Source organism: Anoplopoma fimbria, chromosome 7 (assembly GCF_027596085.1).
Source record: "Anoplopoma fimbria isolate UVic2021 breed Golden Eagle Sablefish chromosome 7, Afim_UVic_2022, whole genome shotgun sequence".
NCBI classification, from domain to species: Eukaryota; Metazoa; Chordata; class Actinopteri; order Perciformes; family Anoplopomatidae; genus Anoplopoma; species Anoplopoma fimbria.
In genome coordinates this window covers 1,335,080-1,352,869 of record NC_072455.1, presented here as the reverse complement: position 1 = coordinate 1,352,869, position 17,790 = coordinate 1,335,080, and the positions used below count along the sequence as shown (strand labels likewise).

At 37.3% G+C, this 17,790-nt stretch overlaps 3 protein-coding genes across 9 annotated transcripts; 2 read left to right on the top strand and 1 right to left on the bottom strand.

The window, feature by feature from the left end:
- Positions 1-433: 433 nt before the first annotated feature.
- Positions 434-5,164, bottom strand: LOC129093694 (butyrophilin subfamily 3 member A2-like). Its single transcript, XM_054601784.1, has 6 exons — positions 5,143-5,164; positions 4,226-4,343; positions 3,551-3,886; positions 2,324-2,602; positions 2,078-2,194; positions 434-1,413 (listed from the first exon to the last, which is right to left on the bottom strand). Exons 2-6 carry the CDS (start codon positions 4,332-4,334, stop codon positions 842-844), a joined length of 1,413 nt encoding a protein of 470 aa, XP_054457759.1. The 5' UTR covers positions 4,335-4,343; positions 5,143-5,164; the 3' UTR covers positions 434-841.
- A 1,853-nt stretch (positions 5,165-7,017) lies between these two features.
- LOC129093738 (low affinity immunoglobulin gamma Fc region receptor II-c-like) lies at positions 7,018-11,592 on the top strand. Of its 7 annotated transcripts, none has more exons than XR_008531305.1 (9): positions 7,018-7,110; positions 7,273-7,332; positions 7,635-7,886; positions 8,086-8,331; positions 8,603-8,734; positions 8,939-8,989; positions 9,747-9,815; positions 10,759-11,187; positions 11,448-11,510. XR_008531305.1 is itself a non-coding variant. In XM_054601853.1 (9 exons), exons 1-9 carry the CDS (start codon positions 7,080-7,082, stop codon positions 11,453-11,455), a joined length of 885 nt encoding a protein of 294 aa, XP_054457828.1. In that variant the 5' UTR covers positions 7,018-7,079; the 3' UTR covers positions 11,456-11,592. The 7 variants fall into 7 exon arrangements, 6 of the variants coding, with proteins under 6 accessions (XP_054457828.1, XP_054457827.1, XP_054457825.1 ...); XM_054601853.1 differs by having other exon boundaries at positions 11,152-11,187; positions 11,448-11,592; XM_054601852.1 differs by lacking the exon at positions 11,448-11,510 and having other exon boundaries at positions 10,759-10,846; positions 11,152-11,187.
- A 1,950-nt stretch (positions 11,593-13,542) lies between these two features.
- Positions 13,543-17,131, top strand: LOC129093757 (low affinity immunoglobulin gamma Fc region receptor III-A-like). The gene is made up of 8 exons (XM_054601871.1): positions 13,543-13,575; positions 13,800-13,844; positions 13,998-14,231; positions 14,307-14,559; positions 14,682-14,812; positions 15,548-15,613; positions 15,966-16,031; positions 16,804-17,131. The coding sequence occupies exons 1-8, from the start codon at positions 13,545-13,547 to the stop codon at positions 16,824-16,826; spliced, it is 849 nt and encodes a 282-aa protein (XP_054457846.1). The 5' UTR covers positions 13,543-13,544; the 3' UTR covers positions 16,827-17,131.
- The last annotated feature ends 659 nt before the right edge of the window (positions 17,132-17,790 follow it).

Here is a 17,790-nt window from a genome sequence, read left to right as displayed (position 1 = left end):
AGCTCATGTAAATGTCCTTTATGTTAGGACCGGATTCATATTTATTCTGATACTTCTATCTCTCCATCCTGTATGAGCACATTAGCAAAGTACAATTAAGAATCAGTCATTGCTGTGGTGTTATTACTCATAGCCTTTTTTGGAGTTTAACTATGTATTGCTTCAGCTGAAAGGATAAGTCTAATATTCAACTTGTTCCATTGTTGCAGAGTGTTAATCGTATCGAAATCAGTCCAACTCTGAGCAACACAGACAAACATGGCAGCCTTCATTAGATTAAAGAGCTAGAGAAGATTTCACAGTTATGAGATCGTCTTGTCAAAGAAAATATAAGTTTTACACAGTAGTCATAATAAAGGTTTATTCAATAGTTTCTTTAAAAATAGAACAGTTATTATATAAACACACAAAAAAAAAAATCAGTATTTCTCAACTATAAAACATCAGTAACTAAGACTAAAAAAATGTTTTTTTGGAAAGCAGATCATCAGATGTCTGTGAGCTGATCTCATGGCCAGAGAGCAGAGTTAACTCTGATCTCAGTAAGTGCTGACATAATGAACCTTAAATGATACTTGATTATTTAATCACACATAATATACAAAGTATTGTTTATGTCAGGGAAGTACAGCTTCATAGAATTGACAACGAATAAAGAAAAGGATAATTATAGCACAATGTATTTAAAACAAGCAAACACCATGCAACACAATGGTGAGATAAAAGTTCTATAGAATGAACACACTTGGAGCTTTAAACTGAATTTCAAGTTCATTCAGCAACCAGGTAAATTACTGAATGACTAGAGATCAAAAATGAACATATACAATATTATAAATGTTCATGCCGTCATCATTGGATGATTTATTTCCTCTTCTCTCTCAGACTGCTCGGACTGAAGTTTCTTCTCAATCTCCTCTCTCTCTCTTTCAGTCTCTTTCAGGAGTTTATTTAGTTTTTCCTTATCTCTCTCTAGTTTCCCTTTCCTTTCTGTCATTTTATTAATCATCTCCTCTGTTGACTCCAGTAGTTTCTCTGTGTTCTGTAACAGTTCCTTGTGTTCGTTCTCCCTCTTCTCCAGATTATGTAGGGTTATTTCACGCTTCCTCATTTTGTTGTCTTTGTCTGTTTTTGGGGTTTTCTTCTTCTTGTACTCTTCTATCTTTGTCTTGTTCTCCTGCTGTTGTGAGGTGAGTTTCTCTCTCTGGTTCTTCAGATCTTTCTTCTGGTCCATCAGCGTTGTTATCACCTGTTGTACATGTTGCAGTTCTCCCTCATTGTTCTGTAAGTCCTCTTCAAGTTTTACTTTGGTCTTGTCCAGAAACACAATTTTCTCTCTTTCGGTCCTGGGCTTCTGTCTGTCTTCATCTCCCTCCATCAGAAGCTGAAGTTCTGTGCTGGGGTCCGTGGTTTCTATGTAAATACAAGAGACGCTTGTTAAGTTTGAAGTTAGAGCCTGTTTTACGTTTTAAGCAGAAAAAGTGCTGTGATGTGAAGTATAGCAGTAAAACTAACTAACTCAACTAAAATACTTCTGCTTCAGATGGCAGGATAATGGAGTCATAAACTATTTAGGGGGGAATTAATCCAGTCAACTGACTTTAATCTGTGTTAACGACTACCATAAGAAATAATAATCATCACTAAACCATGAATGTAACGGAACTGTTTTCTTCTAGCTTTGTGCTATGATTATGTGTGTGGTCACCAACAAAAACCATAAAAAAAGATAAAAAAACCCTCTAATTTAGGAACAAGCAAGTTTTATTTTTGCATGAAACTTGACGTCCAAATCAACTAATAGTTATAGATGTTAGCTTAGCCTGTGAGTCTGAGGAACAACTGTGCTCCGGACTGATACTTTTAATTTGAAGACGACGAGGGGCCTTGGTATCAGCGGTATAATACCAACAGTTTGTATGTTCAACATTTGCACTGGATGACACAGAGGATCAGATCGCATCAAGTGGTTCTCATCCCTCTTTAGCCCGACACTCTTAACATAATAAATGTAAAATAACCATGCAAGAGATGAAAAAAAAGGCTTTAAAAGAAGAACAATGAATTCCAAACTTACTTTTGTTTTGTCCCCATTTCCACAGAGCAACTACAACTGCAACAACAGCCACGATGCACACAGCCAAGCAGATGGAAATGCGAATAGCAGAACTAGACTGGGCCTTAAAGAGATCAGCTGAAAATAGAAAACACATAACATACTGTTAACAGTGTTAAGATAACTAGACTGACTCTTAGTTACAGCCTACAACTGTCTGTAACTAAAAAACTGATGACACCAATGACTCAAAAATATGTATTCTACCTGATAGACTGATGTGTGTCTCTCTGGTCTGGTTGGTGTTCTTCTGTTGGACTCTACAGGTGAAGCTGTTGCTGTGTCTCTTCTCCACAGTCACTCTGCTGCTGACAGTATAGAGGTCATCAGGACCTCTGACTGTCTCTGTAGGTCCAGCAGAGAGGAGGTTTCCCTCAGCGTCCAGCCACAACACCTCCGGCTCTGGATACCAGCCATTACATTTACACTCTAACAGAAATCCATTGCTGGCTTTGTAAATATCTATTTCAGGTGAGGAGACAGAACCTAACAAAGAGAAGAATTTCAAAAACAGTTTGAATGTAAAGTTACCACAAGAATGGAAATACAGCACTGTCAATGTGGGTGGAAAAATACGTCTTAGTGAGGATACATATTTGCCCTTTTGAGTTTTTTCTTAAAATTCCCTTTTTGAAAATGTTTGAACCACGTTTATACCCTATTGAGACACTTATTTATATATATGTAAATATATTTATTTCCAAAAGAAGAAGTCAGAGTGCTTCCCCATGGCACTCTGACATAAAGTAGACCCAAAAGTGCCTTTGGTCAATGCCCTCCTGGTGGGCCAAAATGGGTCTATCATCATCCCAAGAACTTCTCTTTTGTTAGTCAAAATGTCCGTCTAGTCACCTCTGTTGTCGACAAGTGCCATTCTGCTCAGATCAAGTGTCCACTGGTTTGCCTAAATGCCCTCAAGTGGGCCAAAAGCCCCTCTGGGCATTATTATTAGGGTCCTTGTGGTTTGTCCATCCAAGTGTCCAACTGGTAATTCCAGTCATGCCTTTCTAATCACCCCAGATGGCAAAAGTGCTCTTCTGGTCAGCCATTCTGTTTTGCCGAAACCCCTCTTGTTGGTCCAAGAGCTGGACTGGTTGGGTCAAATGCCCCTCCAGTCAACCTAGTTGGCCCAAGTGCCACACTGGATGGATAAATGCAGTCATGTGGGAAACTCTGCCCCTGTGGTCAACAAAGGAACTCTTCTTGGCAATCAAGGCCCATTAGGTCTGTTCAAAAGTTCCTTTAGTCACCTCCTGGCCCAAATACTCTGGACAGCTTAAGTGTCATTCTGGTTGGCCAACAGTTTTTTTGTTCACATTTCAGTAGTACATTATAATCCCTGACTGTCATAACTGTCACTTATGTCAACGTAATGCATTTTATACATTTCCTGGACGATTATTGTTTTTTAAATGCTCAATGGATTCAACTTACCTACAATTAGCTCAACGAAAGATTCTGTACCAGATTCAGGAACAAAGCATCTGTAAGTTCCCGCGTCAGAGAGTTTTACTTCAGAGAGTGTCATTGAAATGTCTCCACGCTTCAGTTTGTTGGTGGACAGTGATTTTCTCCCCACGTACAATGGATTATCCTCGTGCTGAATCAGCACACCGTCTCTTCTCAAAAGGACAAATCTGGGTTCCAGGTCAGGTCTCGCCCACTCCACGGTCAGGACAGTGGCATCCACAGCAGTTTCCAGGTAACATGGCAGAATGATGTCATCACCAACCATTGCCACTATTGGCTGACCAATCACCTGAGGCTGACCTGAAGGTGAAAAAACCACATTGATATATTATCAAAGCAACCATAGCATATTTTCTGCTTTAACACCACTATGTTCAAGTTAGACTTCAAGTATATATCAGAATTTTGGTGAACAGTGGCCACTGTAGCAACATTTAGAAATTACAGCACCATTGAATTTTCCGTTATTTAAAACCACTAAATGTATTGAACTGAGCTAAAGCATGTTCTTTTGGCTTGTAAAAAGTATTGTATAGGGTATGTTTGTAGTTCTCTGGACTCACATGAGCATTATGTTACAATATGTTTTGTTTTTTTAATGAAACTATATCTAAACTCTAAGCTGCGTGTGTAATGTACCTCCACAACAGTGTACTAGAAGAAGGAGTACAACACAGCGATGCATGGCCAGAGCACGGAAGTGACTGAGCTGAGGTTCCAAGAGTAGTCTGTCCTGGATGTGAATCATCCTCAAGTTCTGAAAATGAAAAAAAGTTCCACTGTTAAACTTGAGACCAATTAAGTCTAAAATATCTGAGATAGTGAGAGGTCTTATGAGGCAAATAATGTAGACTTTAAGGGACCACACTGGGGTTTTGCTGTTTTAACGATCCTATTAAAGGAGGGCTGGTAATTCTCATTACATCCCGGCAGCGATCAATGAATAAAATGCTCTGACAAAAAAACAAAAATCAAATATATATCTGTGGATGTAATACTGTAATATGCTATTTGTAGTATACTGTAATAAATCAATGTGAATTCATATTCTATTTGTTCCTCAAATATTACAGGCGGTTTAACATGACACTTATCAGAGGTTAGCTTGGACCAAATGGATTTTGAAGCGGTTAAATAAGTGGAAACACCAACCACTCACTAAAAAACAGATTTTACATTAAAATCCTTCTTTAGTCTTTGTTTTTTAAATACATTTTTTCCTTTATTCTTATCTACACTTTGGCTCAGTGTATTAAGCCATGCATTTTTTTTTTTTTTTTTTTTATGCAGTCATTCGTTCATTTTCTTTTTTTGTAAATCACTTTTGCTTTTCAAAATGCAGTTTCATATTAACATACATATTAACAACAACAGACGCCAACCTCATTTTAAGTTATGAGCAACGTAGACATGTATTAGAAAAGATTGCAGAAGATGTTTGCTCTTTGACTTACAATCTAGAAACAGGCTGTAAATTAATACAATAATGGCATGGTGAAAAATGTCACGAGAATAATTTATTAAAACACAAGTGTTTAATATAAAATCCTGCTTACCCGTTGCGTGTGTGTTAGAGAGTCGCCTCACCTAAGTAAAAGTAAACTGTACGGTCATAGTTCAGCATAAAATCGATTAAACCAATCGACTTTCACCCCACCCCCTCTGTAAATAGATAACATGAGTTATGACTTTATTACTCCTTTCCATTAAACTCAAATGAACGTTTTTAGAGTTTTAGACTGCATGCACAATGTTCTACATCTGCAGCTATGTGCATTTAAGCCTAAAACTGTTATATATGACATATATTAAATTAGTTTTTGTATTGATAAATAATATCAGGGTCACTGTAGGGTAAACAAAATGTACTTGGGAGAGAAACATGCACACAGATGTCAGCATTATGTTTGTAAAAGAACAGAGAAAGAACATGCTCTGTTCTTTATTTGTATCTTTATTTTTCAGAGGCCACTTAATCCTAAACACTGCTCCATTAAGTAAAATCAAGCCAATCAAAGCAGCTTCTCCAATACTTTGAGAATAAACTTCTGTGTCCTTTTATTGCACTTTTGCTTTCACTCTGACTGTTTATTTATGACCTGTTGCAACAGTTCAAACTGAACTCTGGACCTGCTACCTGCTGTAAAAATAATACATCACCCATTAGTAGGTGAACCAAGGAAACTGTGTCTGTAGACAATGTGTATAATGACAATAGGAGTCTTTGTCAAAGTGGCTGCTTGTCTCAAATAGACATGTGCATATGGTGTGATATACCTAGCTGCTGTTTTAAAATGTGTCAGTGGTATCAACTGTTGGATGGCACAACTTTTTCTTCAACTCAATAACTCAAAATCAGGAAACAACATAATTTAGTCCTCCAAACCTTCTCAGTCCCATTGAAAGTGCCCTGGTCCCCTGTCTGTTAACATAAAGTCCACAGCCATACATTTAGGAATACTTTGTTTCAGATTAAACCCTCAAACCTTATATCACAAAAGCTGTCCAGTCCTGCTTCCTTCATATCAAAACCGTTTCCAAAATCAAACCAATCCTCTCTCACACTGACCTGGAAAGAAATCCTTTGTGTTTTTGCCATCAGCGCCCCTCAGCTTTGGAAAAACCTGCCTGAGGAAATAATACTCGCAGAATCAGTTATCTCTTTTAAATCACTTCTTAAAACCCATTATTATAGACTGGCTTCATCTGATGCTATTGCTTTACTTCTCTAATTTATTATTTATATATTATTTATTTTACAAAATTGTTTTATTATATGAATTGTATTCATTTATTGTATGTATTTTATTTCTTAGTTTATTTTTGATCGTATTAATTGTTTTTATGTTTCATCTATTGAGCTGTTTCATGACGGTTTAGCGCTTACCTTAGTTTTCCTTTGTTTGGCCTCGTTGCTTAGCTTACGGTTATTTTATTGCTTTGCTTTTGCTGCTTTGTCTGCAAAGTACTTTGTAAACTCTGTTTTTAAAGGTGCTATAGAAATACAGTTATTATTATTATGATTATGACATGAGACTGATTCTCTGCAGAGGACAGAGTGAGTCAATAGTGTGTGGTGATGAGAAAATGAGAGGAGAAGAAATATGTTATCCTGAGGATATCTTATAATGAAGGTTATTGCTATGGCTTATTATTAGTGTTATTTATTTTTATGATTTTTGCTTTTCACTACAGTGCTAAGAAAATCCCAAAGTCCAATGAAAACATCCTGATAGTGTTTGTAGGAGGTGAAGTTTAACATTACAATAAATGTAACAGTTTGTTTCCTGTTGTCTTTAAACATCAGGTCCTCTGTCGCCACCTGATGGGGTTGTACTTCATCTCTTCTTGTTTTAAACTCCCAGCAGCTCCGTCTGCCAGAAACCTGAACCTGCTGTTTCCTCACCAGCAGAGAAACAGGAAGAGGAGGAGGTTCTTACTTACATGATATTTAAATGCAGTCTGATGCTCAGACAGTCAGCAGCAAGACAACATGGAGGTCACAGCTCTCTGCATCAGACTGAGTGAGTACATGTCTAATGTTCACATGAATCTATTGAGGCAGTCATGGTGAAATAAACACAAGAACTGTTGTAATCTCACTGATGATGGAGAAACCTGACAGACATTTACATGTTACAGTTATGTAATATATGTATTTAACATCAGTTCTCTCGTCTCTCCAGTGAGGACTGGGATGTTGCTGCTGGTCGCACAAGCTGCCTTCAGTTATTCCCAAAAAGCTGGTAAGTAGCAGACAAACTTCACAAAGTCATCTGTATTTCCTTTCATTTCTATATTTTGTATCCCAAGTGGTAATACCTAAATACTAGTATGTATGAAGATAGCATACCGGTAATAAAGCAAAGGACAAAGCCAAAAAAACCCATTTAAGGATGTGTTACAAAACATTTGAAGAGTGTAATGATCGTCCAAATTAAACCCTGTTAGAAAAACGAGAAGATCTTTAGTTTTGATGTAATTTATGTCAATTTTAAATAAAGTTGTTGTAATAGCAGACATGTCATTCTTTGTGTCTCTGTGTTAGATGCAGCTTTTCCTCAGGTTGTTCCAAACAGACAGCAGCACTTTGAATATGATCCTCTTGTTATCAGCTGTGAGGGACTGGAGGGATGGAAGCTGATCAGGAGAATCAAAGGAGTAGTTAAATCATGTTCTACTTCCTGGTCAACATCTGGACCCTGTGAAATTAAATCTACCATTTCAGCAGTTGACAGTGGAGAGTACTGGTGTGAAATGGGAGTAAAGACCAGTTACACTGTCAACATCACTGTCACTGGTATGTAAATACGTGTTTTTGTTTTAGAGCATCTTAGTTTGAAGATCAGTTGATTCAATTGTTATGTGTCGATGCATTCATGTGTTCAATAAAACATAACCTAGTACACTATTAAAACACAGGAATCATCTGCCAGCTTTGTTCCATGACGGTTTCAAACTGTGTAATTAAGATATGCTTTTAAAAACGTGATGTTCAGGTGGTCCAGTGATCCTGGAGAGTCCTGTCCTTCCTGTGATGGAGGGAGAAGCTGCCACTCTGAGCTGCAGAGATAAGCAGGAATCCCCCAACCTCACAGCTGAATTCTTTAAGGATGGCCACTTGATGGAGAGAAGCTCTACGGTAAACATGACCATCCACAGAGTGACCAAGTCTTATGAAGGAGTCTACAAGTGCAGGATCTCTAATGGAGGAGAATCACCAGAGAGCTGGCTGACGGTCAGAGGTGAGACAAACCAGTGTTTTAAAATAAATCCATTAATGCTCTGAATCATAACTATGTCATGTTTCATGTTTAAAGCTTGGTAGAAGTATTACAAGTTGAAGTTGAACAAGTGTTTGACGGGTGTTTGAGAACTGATGGTCTCAGGATGTCCTAAACTTTACATTATGGAATTAATTGAGCAAAATCAGATATTTCATGTCGATATAAAAAGCATTTATTTCACAGCATTAAGATCAGGTCTCATCTGCTGCACATCCCATTGTCTCTCCAGCAGCCGGTGAAGAGCCTCATCACGGCCTTGATCTCCTTCGGCTGCTCTGCATTGGTGTCGGTGTTTTCTTGGTGGCTCTGCTGCTGTTGCTGGGATTACTGAAATGTTGTAAACGTCCAACAGTCACCAGAGGTACAGAGAATGGACACCACTTCATTACTGATGTACAGTTTGCTTTAAGTGGGATCTTCGTTGTGAGAAAACACAACTTAGCTCTACGTTTGTCAGGAATTGTAGCGTGGATTCTAAACCACGCTACAATTCCTGATGGTTCCTGATGGCCAATCACAATGTTCTCACTCTTTTTGTTTTGGTGTTTTTATTTCCTTCAAACAGATACCCCGACCTCTCCTTCCTCCTTCCAGTCTTCCTCTTCTCCTCAAACAGGTGAGGAAGACCGACCTCCATTCATATCAACACAGCTATATACTGTATATGCGTGTTTTGTCACTATGCAAATGACCCAAGGTAGAAAGGTGGGTGGGGCTAATTACCCCAGCTTTCCATGTATCTTACAATCTTTGCAGTCCTAACATATTTTATAGATATAGAAATTAAACTTTCTGTTAGAAAAAGCCTAAGAGGACTTCCACTCATCCACACCCAGTAAGAGGGACATGTAAAGTAAGGCCCTATTGAAACATTGCCAAGTTTGACCCTTTTTGACCTGTAAAAACAATTAATTCATGCCTTTTAAACAGATTAGATTACTTTATTGCATTATCCACAGGCCGTCCAAAACACCATGTTGATGGACTTATCAAGGAAAAAAGAGAGGTGTATCAGTCTAGCTCCAGCCAGCCAGCGAGAATTTTTGGCATAATTCTACTTATATGTAAGGCTCTTAATAACTAGGGAACACAGTATTCTGTGAATTCTTTATCATTCTAGACCCCACTGTCATTCTGACATAGTTGTATATTATTCTGGGGCATATTCTGTCATAGCCCAGTGATGTAGGCAGAGACACAAGTCATTTTGTCATAAACATTATGTAATGTCATGTGTGTGTTTCATGCATGCACATTACACATATGCACATGTGTCTACACTTCCAGATTTATAGAATGTATGTAAATAAGCTTATTTGCTTTGGCATAACTCTCTGTTACTCATGAGGTGTTGTATTTTTACTAAATTGCAGTGAATGAAGAGGCCAGTGTAGCTGCTCCGATAGAGACAACATATGCTGTCGTCACAAGGGTTGACAAAGGTAATTAACTCGACACTGAGAAACAAAGACTTTAACCTGTAAAACGTTAAGTTGACCTTTCTTAAGACTTAAGTTTGCATCAGTGACATCACTTTCGTGTCACATTAAAAAATGGTGTCTATATCTAATCTGACATTTTTAGAATACTTTTGAAGGTTGGTTCATTTTTAAAGTGTATTAGACTGTGTCTGCTACAGGAGTTTCAGACCCTAGTGATACTCAGAGCTTCCTTTCTAGTCACCGAGACATAAACCACACGAGAAACCCACTGACAAAAAAAGGTAGACGGGCCCCTCAGTTCACTGTGTAGCCGTTCTTGAGTTGGCTGATCTTAGAGTCATAAGGGAGGCTGTTTTAGTGAAGAAGCCACCCTGAAAATAATACACCACAATGCATGCATCAGATTTATTTTTACCTGGACTACAAGTGCTTTAAGCCATCCGGCAGCCTCATGTGTTGTGTGAGAAAGTGAATGGGGGGGTCAGTATTTTATACATTGGGGCCAGTAATCAGAAGACTCATACATCGCAGTAAATTTGGACCCTTATTTTCTCACAAATACACTGTTTATCTGTATACAGTAAATAACACAGAAGGACACTAAATGTATCAATCCAAACTGTGAACAGAGGGCATAGGGCAAAAATGTGTAAAATATTATTACTTTAAAATAGAAATAATAATAAAATTGGACTAAATAAAGTCTAATGAAGTATTTAACATAGATAATAAGTTGGGTATCATCTGCATAATAATGATTTAAAGACATGATCAAAGCTTTAGAAAAAAGTAATGTGCCAGTAACTGAGCCTTGTGGTAACCCACATTGAAGCATTAGCCTGGTTCTGACGTCTGTGTGTGCGGTTGGGTGTATTTAGATAATCATTCAATCTTGTATTTTTGTATGTCTCAGGCTCTCTTAAAAAAATCCTCTCTCTGTCAGATAATGATGAGTCCTTTTCGTTTAATCCTGTTTACCATACCTTAAGCCTGGGGAAGGCTTGACAAACAATTAAGTCCACAATGAAAAGGTAATACTGAGTTGGACCCGTGAAGAAAACACTTTTACTCACTGCCACTTGATCATTTTAAGACTTTAAGATGTATAACTGTTTTGTCTTATTGTGTATGTAGTGTTGTGAATAGTGTGTTTTGTCATAAATGCAAGTGCCTAAGTCAAATTTCAATATTTAAAATCTTCCCCTGTGGTCCACAATTTCTGACTAGTGTTACATTTCTATCAAGAGACTTCAACGTCATTCATGGTTGTATAGATTTCAGCTTTCAGGTAAATGAAAAATTCATAATTTGAAACTGCAATTTGTCCTTAAAACAGAACCAGGAGGATCCAGCCACTGCACCAGAATTGCAGGTACCAACCCACTTTTAACAGAAGAGGATCCCTTCTATTGTACGATTGATTAGGCAAGACTGACGTCGCTCTATTTTATGTCTAGAAATAGGGTGTAAAAAGGGTAACTTGTCCGATTGATGAGGGGGCTGAATGCATCTTAATTGGTCCGAATTTCTAAAATGAAGATTTTCAAAGTTTTATTACATCAGCATAAACATGAGTTTTAATGTTCTAACTATACTGACTGCTATATTCTTTGCCCCTTGTGTGTCTTGCAGGTTACTGACAGCAGAGACTCCTGACTGAAGAAGGAAGAGATTTAAAACTGTGTTATATGTGCCGGTCCTACAACCACACAGAGCTATTGAATTAATGTATTTTGTAATATGTCAACCAAACTATTTTGATCTGTTACATTTCCAATCATCCACATTGCAGAATAAAAGTTTTATCATTTTTTTCTCTAAACACAACTGTTCTCAAATTGTTCTACGTGTTTAAGAGGGTCAGTTGTGAGATTTGTGTTTGTTCATTATAAAAGACAATATGTCTGTGCTTAAAACATTATAGATATTGCAGGGCATGTACATTTGCACTGGTAGAAAATAGGAAAGAAACAGTGATCCCTGAAGTCAAAAGTTCCCTGACTTCCTCCCTGTGAAGCTTTGTGGCAATCACGTGACACTACTTTCACATGTTCTCCAGGCAGACTACAGTCATACATCACATGGCCACTAGAGGTCCCTGTCAGCTAAATTTAAACACTCCAAAAACACAAATGCCCTCCTTCTTCTGATGACGACAGTAATAATGATAGTGATAATCAGTCCTGGGTTAGCAATTGAAAAAAAACTGAATTACCAGAACTCTGAGTCTATTGTTACCTGCAACATGTTCCTTTTCATCTTTATTAATTATAACATATAATACAGACTGAATTTACAGTTTGCCTGCAGGTAGATGCAGCTTTATTTTCATGAATATCTAACAATCCACTTTGACCATAACTGGGACAGAGTGACCACAGCGTCTCCTGCACCTATATGAACATATTTGGATTGTGAATGTGCCATGTATATATGCCTTAAAACATCAAGTCTCACTTACAAAACTGTAAAAAATGAATAATAATAATTGACCATATTGGGATTTGGATGAAAAAGGAAATTAAACTATTAAAATAACATTATTCAATGCTTCAATACCAGTAAAAGGCCAATATGTAGGTATGTAACGCTACTTTTCAAATTGAAAATGTAAGTATACATAATCAATTTGTTTTTGGGAACAAATGTTTTTGATGTACTGTGATGATGAACAGCAGGGGGCAGACAAAAACTTGCATCCAATATTTGTTAGTGTGTGCGTGTGTGTGTGTGTGTGTGTGTGTGTGTGTGTGTGTGTGTGTGTGTGTGTGTGTGTGTGTGTGTGTGTGTGTGTGTGTGTGTGTATGTGTGTGTGTGGTTGAGTGTTTGTGAGACCAGAAAGAAATGAAGGAAGGGTAAAGAGAAACCCATGCTTTTTTTAATCCAAACTACAATCTTTTCTAAAAACAAAACAAGGTACTTTTGTTGCCTAACCCTAAGTATTCACATTCTTTTCCTACACATAACTATGTAGTTTTGTTGCCTAAACTCCAGTATTTCACAATATTTTCTAAATCTTGTAGTTTTGTTGCATTAACCCAACTCAGTTGTTTGATGTGAACTTTATTTTGAAAATAATGTGTGCATTAAACAAATGGAAATCAACATGTTGTCGGAAAATGCACAAAGAAATCCCTTTTTATAAGATGTCTTACAAACGGGAGAGGATATGTTGTGCAGTTATACAACTTCACATGTTATTGCACCATTAAAGTTCAAACAGAATATAATGAGAGAAAAGAGGTCATGTATTAAGAGAACCAAAGGTTTTTCTTATACACATGACAATGCAGGAGACCAGTGAAACATCTATAAATATGATAAGTATCACATTCTATGATTGGTATGGTTGAAGTACAAGGTTAGAGAGTTTTATCTGGCTTACAACATGACCACTTGCTGACAAAATGCTGTACTTTAAAAAATTAATGTCACTCCTTAATTTAATTATATACTATACATATTTTGGACTCACTTTTCTGTTTATAAAATAAACTTTCCTTCTCATATGTGAGTCTTTGTTCTTTGGCTCCACCCACTGACATGAACTCAACCCCTGAGGCTATTTCCACCTCGACAGCAGCTCTGTGTCTGAAACAAGGTTTTTTATACTTAGCACAAAGTTAGTGCTTCATCAACAGCAGAAAAAAGCCTCACAGGAAGAGACCACTTCTCACTTTTGAACTGACTTTCACAGTCTGATGTTCAGACAGTCAGCAGCGAGACAACATGGAGGTCACAGCTCTCTGCATCCGACTGTGTGAGTACTGACTCTGTCTCCAGTTAATAAGAACTGAATGATCAAGAGCACGTTTGAACTGTTAAATTATTTGATCTCTTGGTGCAAAATGTGTTTTTGTCCGTACCAGTTATGATATTGTACAGACTTCCAGAGCAGCTGTAGTCTCTGCAGGGATCCATAAAGCATGTGGATGCTATAAACACATCTCAGTGATGTTTAGCTCTTTTTCTTTGTCTCTCCAGCAATGAATGTGTTGTTCCTGCTGTGTGCACTTGATCAGAAAGTAGGTAAGTACCGGTTGGTTGCTCATCTATAAGACGGGAAGAGGGAGATATGTTCTGATGTGATATTGGTTATTTTGGTTCCATTATTTAAGATCTATATTCCAATAGTTTAAAAATCAAAATCCAAACAAATCTCCTTCACCTTCTTTGTTTCAGGTTCAGTGTTTCTTCGCGTCGTCGCAAACAGACTTCAGTTCTTTGAGTATGAGAATGTAACTGTCCATTGTGAAGGACTCAAAGAGGAAGAACTGTTGTGTAGAACTTCTAGTAAACTGGAATCAACAGGTTCTTCCTGCATCGTTAACCATGCTTTTCCAGAAGACAGTGGACAATACTGGTGTGAGACTAGAGCGGTGAAGAGCAGCAACAGCGTCAACATCACTGTCACTGGTATGTTTGCATTAATAGAATACAATGTTAAATCATCATGACTTTAACTTGACATTCATATCAAATGTTTTTCAGATGGCTCAGTGATCCTGGAGAGTCCTGTCCATCCTGTAGAGGAGGGAGACTCTGTTACTCTACGATGCAGAAACATGACGACCTCCTCTACCATCACAGCTGATTTCTATAAAGACGGCCTCCTCATCAGGAGCAGCTCTACAGGACACATCACCATCCCCAATGTTTCTAAGTCTGATGAAGGACTCTACAAGTGCAGAATCTCTGATGGAGGAGAGTCAGCAGAGAGCTGGCTGACTGTCAGAGGTAAAACATAGCAATGACTCGGAATAATATCTTAACATTTATGTGATTTATTAGGTTTAATCACTCTGTTCCTGTTTTCACTGAAGAGGCTAGTTCTACCTCCTCCAGTTCTACCACCTCCAGTCCTACATCCTCCAGTTCTACCTCCTCCAGTCCTACCTCCTCCAGTTCTGTCCTATGGATCGTTGTCACTGTTTTGTTGGTGGTTCTTCTGTCGGCGGTCGGACTGCTTCACTTTGGCAATGTTTTTTGCCACAGAGGTACTTTCACTAAAATAAATTTCAGTAACAACTTTGCTGATAAGAAGCGCTAATAGCTACTGCTGACTTGTAGTCCAAGAGATCACCTGTCAATCAGTCTGTAGTCGATTGTGTTGGTAATGTTTAGTGTCTGCAGATGGTGCTGTCTTATATGAACCAAGCAAACGTTCAGGCAACAAAACCACATAGCGAGGTTTAGGAAATCCATCACGGATGTTAAGGTTAGGTCAGAAAACCATAAAAACACCGTGCAACACATGGTTGAAAGTCCAATTATACATCCAGACCTTTAACCAGGTAATCATGCAAGCTAGCAAATTTGCTGAGTTTATTGCATTTAGCATATACACAATATGATGTCATCTGCATAATAAGACACACAAAAATCTTACTAATAAGAAACAATACAATAGGAGAACAGCGAAAGCAAAATGAGACCCAGAATTGCAGATTTTTAACTTGCGAGGTTAGTCTAGCTTTCCCTCCTGCTTACAGAATGATTTGCTACGCTAAGCCCCTTGCTGGTTCCAGCTCCTTCCTTAACTAAAGATGTAAGAGTGGTATTGATCTTCAAATCTAACTCTTACAGTTAATAGGTGCATAACCCCAAATGTTTAAAGATAAAGCATTCAAGTGAACAAACAGATTTTCTAACTTAACTTTAGTTGTTCCAGAGCATTATTACTGATGTTGATATATTTACCTATCAGCTGACTAACAATGTGTTTCCTTCAGATGAGGATCAATTTCTCTCCAGAGCACTTTACTACACCTTGGGCCCCGGTGACACTCAACACCTGGGTAAGACTTTAGTTTATTTATTTTATTTTATTTGCACAATTGAAAAATATAAAAACATAACATAGATAAATAATATTACAGTGCAGGAAGAGGCAGAAAGCCCACTGGGCTTATTTGAAGCCTCCACCTATATAATTCACAATACTATAACGAATACAAAAAGAATATACATATGGTATGAAAAATTGTTGAAATAAGCATTTTTACTTGTTGTGATTAAAAGCAAATTGAATGGTAACTGATTTTTTGAATAACCAACATTAGAGACCAATTTTCTGATAAAAAAAGTGAAATTAGTGTTCTTAGTCAATATGTTGGCAACGCACTGACATAATTTCTTCTATTTTCAAAGCAGAGCCCTCAGCAAGTAGGAACCCATCTTCTAAAGAGAATGCCTTATATCCTTATTATCCCGAAGGTAAGACTGAGCTCAAAACTGTCTTTTATGCCGCATACATGTCACATTGGAGGGATAGTAGAGATTGGAAAGATTCCTATATTTACTACTCAAGACGGATGTATGATTTGGTGGTATGAGGGTTGAAAAATACTGTTAATTGACTATTTAAAAGTACATATTACTATCGGTTTAATTTTCTTCTTTTAAATCTAACCTTGACTGACATAGACGTCCATGTGTGTTTGGGCACTTCCCTCCATAAGTGTCAAGTTGGATGTATCAGAGCTTTCAGCGTTCCTGAAACATAATTCTGACTCCTTTGAAAACCTATATATATGGGATGACTCCGATTTGACTTGATTTTGGCACCACTTCCAACAGCATTTCCCTTTGGTCTTTTGTCACATCTTTGTTTCTAATGCTTTTCAAATTAAGAAAACTAATATCAAAAAGGTTTGACACCAATTTGGGAATTTTGGTTTGAAGTCAGTATCCCATATGTAATGTTATTGTCATTATCATTTAGGATTTTAAAATGGTTCATGTTTAGTTTGGAATAAGCAGTGTGGTAACATTTGTTAATCAATAAATCAATCAGTCAACCACTTAAAATTCCACTTCAGTTTTATTCTTAACACAAAAACAATTGGTTTTAGTTTTAGTTTTGGGGGTAAAACATTGTATCAGGCTATAACTTAAAATACTTGCACGGATAGGTTCCCTTGACATACTTCTTCTATGTTTTATAATATTTACTTTTTCTTATCTTTTCATCTAATGTGTCTTACAGATCAACAAGTGACAGCTGACTGAAGGAGGAGCTTTAAAAGACGTGACAACAATTAATCACACAGTAAATAAGCAAAGCCATCTGAGTGACATGAGGAAGTACAATAGCCCATGTGTTATGTACTAAAAGCAATTTCGGTACAAAATGTATGAGTATAATAATAATGGAATAACAAATTGAGCACAACATGTGTACATTGTGAATATTCATATTAAATAATGGTGTATATTGTGAGCTGGACTGACTTGGTTGTGAGATCATATGAAGTTTTGAAGCACTTTAAAATGGACTAATGTCTTCATGCAGCCTTCATCTGAATTCTTTGATGAACTTAAGTATCTGTTTCTATTTTTAATAAGTATCAGTTTATTATGGTCTAACGGTTAAAGTGTTGTTCCATCTCTGTCTGTTCACATGTGTGAGAACACCGGCACAGAGCTGCCTCCGCTTTTAAATACATTGTGGTCAACTTCTAACTTAATAGAAATACATCGCTGTTATCTGAAGCGGACACACTTAGTTCTTTGTTAACACTGTATTATGTTTGCTATGAAAATAGCACATATCTCATGAAAGTGCAAAGGTTTCTGATGAGAAAATGTGGAGTTAAAAAACTGCTATTACAGTGTAGAAAAAGGTCAAGTTGCACCTGTCAATCTGTGATGTTCTGTGATACAAAACATCACTTTTTTTAGGGTCCTTGTCATTTTTATCAGGCTGATAGTTCTTGTTTTAACACAGACTCTGGCCTTGCTTTCATAAATGATGTTTCTAAACAGTGTGTGACATGATTAAAAGGTCATTGATTTGCAAATAGGCATTTATTCGCTTACCTGACATAACCCCACATTATTTTAGAAGAGCATGGATTAATGAGTAATGGTAACTTGTGGCAGTAAGTCATAAATTAGTATGGCGAAAACGTACACAATTTGAATTACAATGGCAGAGTGGCCCTCTTCCTGAAGGCTATCTGCTCTTGTTCAT

Excerpts from the sequence above, each read along its gene's own strand:
- LOC129093757 (XM_054601871.1), top strand. The coding sequence starts at position 13,545 with ATGGAGGTCACAGCTCTCTGCATCCGACTGT. Across the intron at positions 13,845-13,997 it reads TGCACTTGATCAGAAAGTAG|GTTCAGTGTTTCTTCGCGTC; the intron begins GTAAGTACCGGT and ends TCTTTGTTTCAG. Across the intron at positions 15,614-15,965 it reads CGGTGACACTCAACACCTGG|CAGAGCCCTCAGCAAGTAGG; the intron begins GTAAGACTTTAG and ends CTATTTTCAAAG.
- LOC129093694 (XM_054601784.1), bottom strand. The coding sequence starts at position 4,334 with ATGATTCACATCCAGGACAGACTACTCTTGGAACCTCAGCTCAGTCAC. Across the intron at positions 2,603-3,550 it reads TTTCGTTGAGCTAATTGTAG|GTTCTGTCTCCTCACCTGAA; the intron begins GTAAGTTGAATC and ends TCTCTTTGTTAG. Across the intron at positions 2,195-2,323 it reads GACACACATCAGTCTATCAG|CTGATCTCTTTAAGGCCCAG; the intron begins GTAGAATACATA and ends TTCTATTTTCAG.
- LOC129093738 (XM_054601848.1), top strand. The coding sequence starts at position 7,080 with ATGGAGGTCACAGCTCTCTGCATCAGACTGA. Across the intron at positions 8,735-8,938 it reads ACGTCCAACAGTCACCAGAG|ATACCCCGACCTCTCCTTCC; the intron begins GTACAGAGAATG and ends TCCTTCAAACAG. Across the intron at positions 9,816-11,151 it reads CGTCACAAGGGTTGACAAAG|AACCAGGAGGATCCAGCCAC; the intron begins GTAATTAACTCG and ends TCCTTAAAACAG.